The sequence below is a fragment of the Suncus etruscus genome, chromosome 5, assembly GCF_024139225.1.
Source record: "Suncus etruscus isolate mSunEtr1 chromosome 5, mSunEtr1.pri.cur, whole genome shotgun sequence".
Taxonomy (NCBI): domain Eukaryota; kingdom Metazoa; phylum Chordata; class Mammalia; order Eulipotyphla; family Soricidae; genus Suncus; species Suncus etruscus.
The window spans coordinates 25,413,487-25,426,891 of record NC_064852.1 but is presented as its reverse complement, the minus strand read 5'-3'; the positions used below and the strand labels follow the sequence as shown (position 1 = coordinate 25,426,891).

The 13,405-nt window shown below is 42.5% G+C and overlaps 1 protein-coding gene across 2 annotated transcripts in view; it reads right to left on the bottom strand.

Annotated features, from left to right (window-relative positions):
* The window catches only part of TCF12 (transcription factor 12), a 332,249-nt gene extending 326,498 nt beyond the window's left edge, over positions 1-5,751 (bottom strand). For both annotated transcript variants that reach the window (XM_049773639.1, XM_049773640.1), the window contains exons 1-3: positions 5,674-5,751; positions 4,430-4,526; positions 3,155-3,227 (exon numbers count right to left, since the gene is read on the bottom strand). In XM_049773639.1, the coding sequence (XP_049629596.1) occupies positions 3,155-3,227; positions 4,430-4,504 (148 nt within the window). In that variant the 5' untranslated portion in view covers positions 4,505-4,526; positions 5,674-5,751. The remainder of the gene's footprint in view (positions 1-3,154; positions 3,228-4,429; positions 4,527-5,673) is intronic.
* Positions 5,752-13,405: the final 7,654 nt, after the last annotated feature.

The following is a 13,405-nucleotide window of genomic DNA, read 5'->3' as shown; positions in this document are numbered from 1 at the left end:
TCTAAGGTCTATTAAATTAAAAAACTAATTAATTGTCAGATATTCTAAGCTAACTAAAAATTTAACCCAAAATCCAATTTAATTCTATACATTAAAGCCCTGAATTTGGGGAGGAAAAAATGAATTTTAAACATTTTAAAATATTTCCATTTTGTCAATCTTGTCTATATATGTTTTTCCTCCTGACTACTTCCCTAATAGTCCCTTGCCTTTACTACAAAGTGAGGCAACTCTTTCAAGGTCACTGTTCAGACTCTACCACACGAAGCAGACAAGTAGATTCTGATCATAATGCAAAGAAAACTAAAACCTTGACAAATAAAAGTAAATACTTCAAGATAAATAACAAATGTATACTCATAATTTTTTTTTTTTTTTTTTTTTTTGGGTTTTTGGGTCACACCCGGCAGCACTCAGGGATTACTCCTGGCTCTACACTCAGAAATTGCTCCTGGCCGGCTCTAGGGACCATATGGGATGCCAGGATTCGAACCACCGTCCTTTCGCATGCAAGGCAAACGCCCTACCTTCATGCTATCTCTCCGGCCCCCAATTTTTTTTTTTGGTAGAGAATTTAGGTCACAGGGATTACTCCTGGCTCTGTACTCAGGATTCACTCCTGGCAGTGCTCAGGGGACCATATAGGATGTATGGTGGTGGGCCAAAAGCAGGGCAAGTGTCTCTATCCACTGTACTATCCTCTCCAGGCCCCCACCCCCATGATAACTTGTAAAAGTGTCAGCGATCTATTTTACTTTAGGAATGAAACTAAAAATTAACATCATGTAATAAAACATTTTCTATGCTTTTAATTTAAAATTTCTTAAAATGTTATATATTTATTTCTCAAAATAAATATTTCCAAAGAAAATTGTCATTCCTATAAAGAACACATAATCAAGAAAGGAATTTCTACTGCACAATTCTTGTTTTCATGAGTCATTACAAATTCTACTGTAAGACGAGAAAGCACTGATCTTTTAAGTTCGTTCATCAAATGGAAAGTCAGGTCTTTAGCTCCTATTCTGCAAACAGGCACTAAGATACACATATTGCACAATATCCTTCAAGATCAAGACAGAGTCTATAAATGGCATATAAATATAAACAAAAATCTTACTATACTAATCTCCTATAGACATTCTTCCAGACAAGAAATGGCTACAGGGAAATCTTATCAGACTATTTTGATATGTATTTTCCCTTTATCAGAATTTAAGTCCTTTCATTAATCATTAAAAGGTAATAGCCCCATTTTCTTCTGGTACTTAAACAACATAAATAAATAGTATTATTCCAACTGAGCACAAGTTATTCAAGTATACTTGAATTTCAACAGATAAATAAAAAAAAAAATTTTAAAGCAAACACTACAGTCACTTCTATTAAAAAAAAATATTTCTTTTGTATAATGCCAGCTAGAGGAACAACAACTGCTTCGATGCCATGTTTGTTAAAACACTCTAAGTTCTCAAATAATTTTTAATTTCACTGACTCAAACTGTATCTTAAAAAGTAAAAAAATATAATTGCCCTTATTCTAAAAACAGGGCCCCATTGAATATCAAGTTTCTGAAGTTCTTACCTTTGATATTAATGAAAGTCAGTTCAAACATGTTTTCCAAAATTCAAGTTAGGATTAACAAGACTGTAACAATATCATTGCTAATTCAGTGAAATATTCTATGTATCTACTCTTATACAGAGTAAATCTGTTTCTAAGAATGAATTGTCATATCTCATTGCTAGTCTTCGTAGATTTCCATGCCAAGATTTTTTGCATAAGAGGGATGCAGCCAACCATGATATGAAGTAGGGAGTGTATGGGCATGCTTTTATTATTGAAAAACACAGGGTGCAAGCATTATGCAGTGAAATATGGTTATTTTCTCAAAAATTGAAATTCACCAAAATAGCAGAAAAAAGGGAAATATAAGCCTTCTTATAAATTAATAATTTTCTCTCCCTACCCTCCAAAGTGATCATTTTCATAGGATTACCAATACAAAAAAGAAAAACAAAAGAACGGGATGTGGCTTTTTATACTATCCTTAGAATAAGATTGGCCTTTAGAATGTTTAAAATTCAAAATGCATGACATAATATTTTCCACATAAACTACAATTTCATCAATAAAAATCAAATCTACTGTATAATGTTAAATGGGTTATGAAATTACTTTCCTTTTTTGATGTTTTCTATCAATGATACTTTACGGAAATGAGGTCGGACTTTACTAGGGAACAGAAAAGACACAATTACCAAGTTCCAGCCCAGAGATCTGATTCCTGACTTTAAGATGAGGCTTTCAACCTTTTCCCCCACATCATACCCATTTCTGAATACTAAAGAATAAATTTAAGTTAAACAGAATTTTACACTAAATTACAATTTTACACACTAGAATGGACTGCTTCTGGAATGTTCTTTTTTGATTTTAAATTTAGAAAAGTTAACCCCCCCAAAAAAAAACTTAATGGGTTAATGTTCAAGAAACAAAATAGTTACAAATAAATAAAACTTAAAGACTGCAGCACTAGTGTAGTAACAGAAACCTACCTTAAATATGAATGCAGAACAAACTATTAAGACTGGCTCAATTGTCTATTAGTAAAAATAAATTTGACTTTCCATTCTTTGGTAGGATTTATTCCACTAACATTCTAAATAAGTAGCCACAAAACTTTTAATTTGCTACAGACTTCCAAGGGAATAAATATTTAAGTCTTACTAGTGCCTGATTCAATTCCACTTTCTATATGGATATAGCAATTAATATTATTTTACAGAGCTCAGTTTTCAATAATACTAATGGCTGAAAACTAATTTAAAAACACATTTAAATAAACATTAAAAACAAAAGCCACACCCGGCATGTTCCTCTGGTACATTCCTAAGTATAGAGTCCTGGCATAATTCTTTGTACTCAAGACAATTTTCAATTTTAAAATCCAGAAAAAAAGGAACAAGTGTAAATATATATTGATAAAATTGTTAATATATCTAGAGCAATAACCATCATTTGGGGCTTTTTCGTTAGTAAAAAGTTAACTGGACACAGGATGACATGAAGATGTTAAAATAATTTCTAATTTTCTATTGAAATGCATCACAACACCAAAACATGAGTTTCTGGTTTCAGACATCATTTTACCTGATCCACTGAACTGACTGCTTCCCAGTGTTGTCGGTCTGGTTTTCCCACTATTAACAGGTGGGGAAAACATCTGCAAAATAGACCAAATGTAATTGTTAGTTCTGAAATTCTTCTAGACTCTGCACACTAAAGTTCAACAAGAATTATCAGTTACTGCATTTCAAAAGGAAGTTAAAGTAGAAGTGAAAACAGAATTCAATCTCAGGAAAACAAACACTGAGTGGGGGTATTATTTTCTAACACTATTTGGAAATGCATATAACATTCATTTTGGAAAACCAGTCAGTCACATTAGAGATTCTAAGACTAGTCTAATGGTAACTTTCTTAACATGATCTTTTCCTGGGAACTGATTTTCCCTTCAAGACCATCACAAGATAATACACACCCAGAATCCTATGCAAAGAAACTAGTACACAATGGAACGATCCATCAAAAAAAAAAAAAAAAAAAAAAAAGGCATGTATATATCAGTCCCGCCAAACAGGAGTGAAAAAGGAAATTCAACCAAGGAGCAATTCAAGAAAGGGGGCCCCTTTGATTTTCCACTAATATATTTTAAGTATCTCAACTATATTCCGCATCAAAATTAAGACGTGTATATATGTGTCCTCTAAACAATATTAAACGTATAACTCCGACAACAAGAAATTCTGGCCCTTGCCCGGCTTTGTTGCAGCTGACATCTCAGATACTATCAACCCTATCACATCTGGGGGGGGGGGGGTGAGAGAAGAAACGATAAGAAACAACTCAAAGAAAATAAAAAGCTTATGTTTCCTTTCCCTACTGAAATGCCAATTCCCAAATAATTCTGCAAGGTCGCGGTGGGAGGAGGGGGGAGATGGAGAGGTGGTAACTGGGTCTGGATAGCATGTGTGCTTTTTCTTTTACTGGGGTAGGGCGGCTGACCCCGAAGGCATTTGAGTTTCCAATCTGCAAGAGTCTAGACATTACATCAAAGTTCAGGTGTCCAGCTGGGGGGGGATGGTATAGATGGGGGAAGAACTGGACTCCCAGTTCTTCTCAGCAACTAACTCCAAGCTCCAAAGTAGCCCCGACTCCATCCATCCATCCATCCATCCATCCATCCAAGCTGCACACAAACCCTCCCCCAAACCTCACCCCAGTCCATCCCACGCCTCCAACCAACCCCTGCAAGCTGGAAACTTCTCAGGGGGGTCAGTCAGCCAGCCAGCCAGGACACAACCCCCCAAGAAACCGAGTGAGTGAGCGAGAGAGCGCGCGCGCGGCAAGTTGCAAGTTGCCTACCGCGCTGAAGTCCAGCAGGTCGCTCAGCTCCTTGTCCGTCCCGATCGCGGCCATGCGCTGCTGTTGGGGATTCATCTTGGGCCACTTCTAGCAAGTCCTGAGGAAGAAGGGGGGCACGGAGAGACAAGACAGAGGGGGCTGTGAGCGAGGATGCAACGCCGAGATGGAGCTAGAGCGGGTGCAAACGCTGGGTGCAAACGCTTCGTGTCTTCACCGTGTCATTCTGCGTCCAATTAACTTTGGACTAACAAAACCTCCGAACGACGGTTACTGCTCTAGACCCATGAACAGTTTTATCAATAGAGAGACACTTTATTTTTTTTTCTGGATTTTAAAACTAAAAATTGAGAGGGAACACCCCGATGCCGGGAGTGTCCCCCACTTCCCCAGCAGCTTCCACACAGCCCGGGGCCCAGCCACGCGGCGGGTCCCCGCAACTCACTCACTCCCCACTCTCCCAAGTTTCTTTCCCAAGCCGGGCCTGAGGCAAAGGGGGGCTGGCTGGAGGGGCGGGCTGAGGGGCGCCTCGGGCTCGAGCTGGGGAGCTGGGGCGGCCCAGAACCTCCCTCCGGGGTCGGCAACAATAGAACTGACAAGTTGCCGAGAAGAGAAGAGAAGCCAAGCGAAGAGCAGAGAAGGCGCCGTTCCTTCGTTCGCTCGCCAGGCCCGGATTCAGATCCCCCGAAGGATCGGGGCTTTAAGAGGGTCTCCAGTTGCACCCCCGAAACCCGCCCGTTTGCCTGTAGCAAGGGGCGCCTTTGGCAAAGAAAATAACAGCACCCCCAAGAAAGAAAACTCGCCAGGCTCGCCACGCCGAGCCCTCCCGCAACCCAGCCCACGACGCGGCCTCTTCCCTCCCCGACTTGGGCTGAGCTGGGGCTGGCCCGGCCCGGCCGAACAATGACGCCTGGGCCGCTGCAGCCTCCAGCGGGCACCTCGGAGCCGAGCGAGCGACGGCCGGGCCGGCGGGGCCTGCCTGCTCGCCCGCCCGCCTCAGCGCGTGCCCCTCCACATCGCCCAACTTGGACGCGAGCCCCTCGGGTCGCTCCTTTTTTTCTTTTTTTTTTTTTTTTTTACAAAGGAGGCTCGGAGTTGCAGCGAGGAGAAGCGCCGCTGCCGCTCCAGCTCCAGCTCCAGCTCCAGCCCCAGCTCCAGGGGCCTTGGGAGGCGGCGGCGGCGTCCTGCACCGCTCGCTCGCTCGCCCGCTTTGCAGCCTCGCTCTGGTTCTCCCGCATGTTATTTACCTGCCGCCGCGTCTCCGCATCCAAAGCCCCGGATGAAAGTTCACTTGAGCCGCAGCTGCAGCCGGGAGAGCGAGCGAGGAGCGAGGAGCGAGCGGAAGGAAGCCAGGAGGCAGGAAGGCTGGCTGCCCGCCCTCCCTCAGGGCTCCCTCGGCCCGCCTGCCTGCCTGCCTGCCTGCCCGCTGCCTGCCCCACGCGCGGAGCTCGGTCCGGGGGAGAAGGGGAGGCGGCTGTCGCGCCTTCTGGCCGCCCGTCTTTCTCTCTTCCCTCGCTCTCTCTTCCTCCCGGGGCGGGCTGGCGGGTCCCCCCGAAAAAGAACTTGTGCGTCTCCTCAGGCGGACATTTTTTCTTTTTTTTTTTTTCCTCCCCCCCCCCTCCTCCTCGGAGGCGGCCTCAGCACCGCGGCGCTTTGGGCTCCACGGCGGATCCTTCCGCGGTCGGGAAGCGCCTGGCTTAATTTAACCCCAGCCGGCCCGGCCCGCTCGCTCGCTCCGAGGAGACGCTGAGAGGAGGAGCGGGCGGGCGGGGACGGGGCGGGGCCGCCTTCGCCTGCGCCTTCGCCGCGCGGACGAGGCGGACAAAGCCCGCGGGAGGGTGTGTGTGGGTGGGTGGGTGGTGAGGCGGCCCGGAACTGGGCCCGGGAGGGAGGGAGGGAGAGAAGGAAGGGCGGGAGCGAGGAGCCGGCCCCGGCGTTCTGTGTGCGCGGCGCTGGCTTGCCGAGCGCTCGGCCTGACCCGGCCTGGCCTGTTCCGGCGGGCCGGCCTAGTGGGGGGAAGTAAGCCAGCAAGCAAGCGCCTCTTCAGGGCGTCCGAAGCGAGCCGGATGAGACTCTTGTCTGCTGCACTGGCACATCTGCACCGCTTACTCGCAACGGGCAAGGGCCTAAGAGGCGGCAGCTGCCTTGGGGATGCTTGCAGGATGCAATGCTCTTGAGGAGGAGATTCGGGGCCTCGGGCCCGGGAAGCGTGTCCGGAGCGAAGCTGTGGTTGGAGAAGAGATGTGTGTAGCTGCCGGGCTCGGATCCTGGAAGACCTGCGTCCGGACTTGAAAGCGCTGCCGAAGAGGAACGCTGGAGAAAAGTCATCGAAAAAGCTCACCAGCTATATAAAGAGAGTCTCCCGGACTTCGGGGTGCCCTCACACCCCCTCTCTCTTTCTCGTGTCCCTTCCTGTTCCCATCACCACCCCCCAGATAGCACTCGGGACCACCGAACTGGACGAGTTCTCCAGACCTGGGTCAAGTCAACTATTTCGGTTTCAATAGACGGGCCGTGACAGCCAGTTAGTGTCTCTCAACTTGGCCCACAAGTGGAAGATGAAGATATAAAAGAACTAACTCCACGTTGGTGGTGCCTTTCATGTAGGAGACGGAAGAAAGGTTTACTCGAATTGATGCACGAGAATGCAGTAAAAATTAAATAAATAACCGGTAAGGACCAAGCAGAAGCTAAAATCCGAAGCAATGTGGGAAAAGGGAACCCAAAATTTGATGGCAACAGCATGGCAGGAAGAAGATATTGCGGCCCAGATTGCAAGGACATGAAGAGGTGCATGCACCTATGCATAACTGCTATGCAATTACTGGTCTTTATTATGACTAGAATCTTAGCTTGGGGGCAAGAGTTTCTATACCATCATCAAACATGGTTCTTATGTGTCACCTCCTCAGTATATCCACTCTCACCTGTTTCTCCCATCCCTTCTCAGCTTGCCTGCTGAAGCCAGTGGTTCCCGCTAAATAAATCATAAATCAGTGTAACACCACTTCCTGTTAACTTGATTGGCAATGAATCTGACACAATTTGTCATAGAGGAGGGGGTATTTATTGGGTAATCTAGAGAAAGGAAGGGGAGATGGTTGTTTCGTTTTCTTCCAAGAAAACTTAAAAGGCAACTTCTTTCAACATTAACTCAGAACATCAAGGAGTCAGTCCCCAGACTGTCAGCAGGTTAAAATAAAGAAGACCTGAAGGAAAAGTAGGTATAAAGAGGTTCATCTTGGAACTGCTGAAGTGAGCATCACAATTCATTACACTCAGGATTTGAGATTTTTGCTTTGTAATCTAGTGTGTCTGAGCACCTAGGCATGATGGTCATTTTCACAGCCAACATCAAATGGAACTTGAACTTTTTGTTTCGTTTTGTTTTGTTTGGGGGCCACACCTGGCCATCCCCAGGGATTATTCCTAGCTCTGTACTTAAGAATCACTCCTAGTGGTGCTCAGGGAACCAAATGGAATGCTGGTTATCAAACCCTCATCAACTGCATGGAAAGCAGGCAAGCACCTTAACCACTGTACTGGTGATCTCTCTGGCACCATTCTGACTAGAATGTCTGTTGTTTTGATTTGAAAATGACTGGGGGATAATATGTGGTTTCTGGGACTCAAATCTGGTCAGCCACATGCAAGACAAATGCCTTTACCCCTATAATATAACTCAGGCTCAACACCCTATTTTCTACATGTAAACACACTCTGGTAGAGTCTGATTAAGGAAAACTGAGTGGCCCAGAGACCTTTATGGTCATGAGGAAAAGCAATGAAACCATTAGTAGACTTGACTTCCTCATGAGCCTGCTTTGACCTTCTACTGTTATTTAGAAAGTACTCTAGAAACCCAGAGAAGGAGGAGAATGAGAGAGAAAGAGCTAAATCAGTTCAACTGCCAAGTTGCTATCTAGATGGGATATTGGCTGTTCTCTCCTTAGAGGCATTGTTGAAGAGTAATTAATGAACTTCCTTGTAGTTCTGGGATGTAAGGGGAGAGACACTTAGAAGCTATGCTTATTTTCCTTAGTTATTCATTCAAAACTAAAGGGAATGCTTTTATGCAACAATTAGTTGAATAAGCATTACCTTCGGTTCATGGCTATCTCTATCCATCTACAATGATATAACAAAATTTTTCCACTGTCCTAAGTCATATTCTATTAGTGACCCATAGTCTAATATCATTGCTGCCTATTAGTAGGTTAGAATCCCTCGTTTTTAGGTGATTTCTTGCCAAATAGTTTGCCTTTTATGTTTGCAGATGAAAACATTTTTATCCATTATAAGTATTACTTAAGATTTTCATGACTTGTAGAAATGCTATATTCAAGGGCCATACCAAAATTACAGTGGGTAATGCATTTGCCTTGCACATGGCCAAAATAGGTTTGATCCCCAGTGCTACACATGGTCCCCAAAGTGGTTCCTGAGAGCAAAGCCAGGAGTAATCCCTGAGTTCTGCCAGGTGTGGCAAAATAATAATAATAATAATAATAATAATAATAATAATAATATATTCAAGATTTGAAGATATATTTCCTAACAGTTTATACTGAATGCAATGTCTTTATCCAGTTTAGAAATGTTTTCTCATATTTTATAAAACAAAATTATACACCAAAAGCAAGATAAATTTTCAAAAAAATCAAACATTCTAGGCCCGGAGAGATAGCACAGCAGTGTTTGCCTTGCAAGTAGCCGGTCCAGGACCTAAGGTGGTTGGTTCAAATCCCGGTGTCCCATATGGTCCCCCATGCCTGCCAGGAGCTATTTCTGAGCAGCCAGGAGTAACCCCTGAGCACCGCTGGGTGTGGGCCCCCCCCCAAAAAAAATCAAACATTCTAAACATTCTAAATTCTAACCTAGACAATCATAGATTTAAAATTTTTTTTGGTTTTGTTTTTTTCCCACCCCATATATTTTAATTTTTAAAAACTCAGTTGATAAAGGGGCTGGAGTGATAGCATAGCAGTAGGGCATTTGCCTTGTACACAGCCGACCCCAGATGAACCTGGGTTTGATTCCCAGCATCTCATATAGTCCCCCCTACACCAAGCCTACCAGGATAGATTTCTGAACACAGTGCCAGGAGTAATCCTGAGCGCCACTGGGTGTGGCCCCAAAACCAAAATAAATAAAACTCAGTTGATAAAATAATAATCTCTTCCTATTACTATGTGTATCTTGGCATACTGGGTGAGTACCTGATATACAATGGATGCTCAATCAGTATTTATTAAAAGATAGACAAAAGGTTCTAATTCCAAAGGAGATGGCAAAATTTTGTTCTCTTCACACTGAGGGACCAAGGGAGGATGACTAAAAGGGTTGGATAACATGCTTTATATATCAGAGGCCAGGGTATGATCCCTGTCGCCATATGCTTTCCTGAGCACTGCTGGATGTGGCCCCAAATTTCCCCTAAAATTAAAGCACTTTTTTTTTTCATTTTTGGTTTTTTATTTTCTTGCTATCTTTCTGGTCCAATTAAAGTACTTTTTGAATATTTTTACTATAGAAAAGTTCATATCTATAAAAAAAAAAAGCATAAAAGGTAAGAACAACCAGGTTTTCTTTTTTTTTTTGGTTTTGGGGCCACACCCGGTGATGCTCAGGGGTTACTTCTGGCTATGCACTCAGAAGTCGCTCCTGGCTTGGGGGACCATATGGGACACCGGGGGATCCAAGGCTAGCGCAGGCAAAGCAGGCACCTTACCTCTAGCGCCACCGCCTGGCCCCACAACCAGGTTTTCTAATCATTCATCTTTAACACTCCTATCCCACTTTTTCCACTCCTGTGCTGAATTAAAGTAAATCCAGTAAATTATGTTGTTTATAAAATCACTTTTTAATTATTAAAACATAGGACAAGAAAATATACAGGGGCCAGAGCGGTGGTGCAAGCGGGAAGGCATCTGCCTGGTGTGCGTTAGCCTAGAACCGACCGCAGTTGGATCCCCCAGCATCCCATATGGTTCCCCAAGCCAGGAGCGATTTCTGAGCACATAGCCAGGAGTGGCCCCTGAGCATCACCAAGTGTGGCCCAAAAACCAAAAAAAATAAAATTATATATATACACACACACACACACACACACACACACACACACACACACACACACACAATGTAATGTATCATTACCATTCTTCAAGAAGCTTTTTAGCTGGAAAGGGTAATTTAAATTGTAATAAATTAGCACAACTAGAATTCTATGCAGTAATAGGAAAAATCAATTAGCCAAATCCATACAACTTCTTTTTTCTATTTTGTAAAGTAAGATGGTTTTTATTGAATCATATGAGAAATATGTGAGGGGAAGAAGAGGGAGAAGTGTGCTCAAGAGAGAACACAGACTTCTCCAGAGTGGAATTAGGCAGAGGAACATGGAGACCAGCAAAGGAGATAGGAGTTTAAAGGAAAAACAATGGCTACCAACTTCACCAAAAGATTTGTAATTATTTAGCTCCATATGTCTTTTGAAGTGAGAAAAGAAAATAAAATGGATTGCTATCAAATCTGATTAGGAAATGGTGCTGGGGATATAGCATAGCTAGCAATTAATTGAGATGTTTAAGATAGGTAAAGAAACACATGTACACTGACCTAGCAGCTTCAATTGTCCTGGCATTTCATATGGCCCTCCCAAGTCCTCCAGGAGATTCCTCATCACAGAGCCAAGGAGTAACCTCTAAGCATCACTGGTTGTGGCCCAAATTTTTTAAAAAATTTATTTGCCTTATTAGAAGCAATTATATCTCCAGATTTTCTTCTTCCCAAGTCTAAAAGTTCTTCTCAGCCAATCAGTCAAAAACATTACAAACTTTCTCTTTGCAAGGATTAAGTGAAAGGTTATAAACGGAATGCTGAGGCCTAAGATAGCTGCCATCTTTTTAATTTCTAAAATTAGAAAATTGAATCTAATGATAAGGAAAGAATTAAAGATCATAGTTGATAAAGATATAAGTGGTTTGTAATATTTTGCCTTGCATATACTTTAAATCATCATTACTTAAAATGCACAAATAATCCTTGCATGCAGCCAACCCTGTTTTGTTCACATTATCACATTGAAGCACTGGCTAGAGAATTGTTAAGAGCCTTCCTCTTTTGTCCCTTGACACCCTGAGACCACTTGGGATGCCAAACAAAACACAATCTTGTTTTTGTTTTTGTTTTTTGGGGGGTTTTTTGTTTGTTTTTTTTTATAAAAACAATCTAACATAATGTAGGTGCTTGTTATACTGTGTTGTTTAAAGAATGATGACAAGGAAAAGGAGTCTGCATATATTCAGATAAGATGGCACAATAAGTCCACCATCATATTCTGGACTTTCTGAAATTAATGGAATTTGCAGTTACAAACTCAAGTGAATATCAAGCAATCTCTAAATAAAGTGGGGAAGTGAAGGACAAATGAGAATAATGAGAACTTTAAAGTTTAAGATGTATGACATGCAGTAGTAACAACAATTATATTCTTGCTACTCATAACAGTCTCTTCTACTAGCAAAACAAGCTTGTGTCTGGAGTTAATACAACTCCCAACAATCACTTTACAAAGCATCATCTCTCTTGGGGCTGAAGCAATAATATAGTGGGTAGGGAGTTTACCTTGCATCAGCCGACCTGGGTTCAATCCCTGGCATCCCAAATGGTCCCCAAGCCTGCCAGCAGTGGTTTCTGAGCGCAGAGCAAAGAGTAACTCCCAGTTGCTGCTGGGTGTGGCTTAAAAAGAAAAAGAAAAAAAAGAAAAAGAAAAATCACTCTTTCACTGTCTTGATCATTTCCTGTCTTCTAGTATTTAGGTTGCTATTAGTTTTACTTGATTGGAGTAAGGTAGCACTTATTACAAGTGTTTAAATGTGGTAAAATTGTTTTGTGGAGTCAGAGATATAGTATAGCTGGTAGGGTACTTACCTTGCATGTGGCTGACCTAGGTTTGATCCTTGGATATGGTCTCTTGAGTCCCCTCAAGAGTAATTTTTTTTTTTTTTTTTTTGGTTTTTGGGTTACACCTGGCGGTGCTCAGGGGTTACTCCTGACTCTGAGCTCAGAAGTGGCTCCTGGCAGACTCTGGGGACCATATGGGATGCCGGGATTCGAATCAGGGTCTATCCTGTGTTGGCCGCATGCAAGGCAAGGGCCTTATCACTGTGCTATCTCTCCAGCCTCAGGAGTAATTCTTGAGTACAGGAGTAAACCTAGAGTATATCCAGATGTGGCCCAAAATGCCCCCCCAAATAAAGTAACAATTTTTAAATGATTGCTAAAAGGAAAAAATTATGCCTCCTTGTGAGCTCAATAGACATTTGCCATTGCACAGAGCTGACCCCAGATTTTTGCCCAGCACTGCATATGGTCACCTGAGCATCAAGAGCCTTGTGTTCAGAACCAGGCAAAAATAGCCCGTGTGCTCCAGATGTGGCCCAAAACCCAAAACAATGAAACAAAAAGTTATCACTTGTGAAACCATCAATAACAACAGTAACAAAAGAGTACTATGACCTCAAATTCAGTTTTTACACAGGTCAGAACTTTTACAAGCCATTGGTATAATAGGCAAACTCAGCTTACTATATTTCATTTGTTGTCTATTTTAACTATTAAAGACTGCAGGTTCTGTATTCTCAGTTTCTTAGGTGCACAAGCTCCTCCTAGTAAAGGCTGTGAAGTATTTTCCTTTGTTTATTAATTAATAACTACCTTCTCTCAATTGTCAATATTACCTTAGTAATTATTAATTAAATGAGAAGTTGTATTTTCAGTGGCAGTTAGTTGCCTTGCTTTGAGTTTATTCCCTTGAGCTATTTGAGAAAGAAAATTGATTGGTTTTGATTGGGTGATTTAGATAGCACTTAATTACCCACACTTTCATTTGAGACAAGTTAGGAAACAATTGTTTTCATATACTACAGAAATATTTTATTTAGGGTTCACCTGCTGAATTTTTTAGTTCCCTGAACC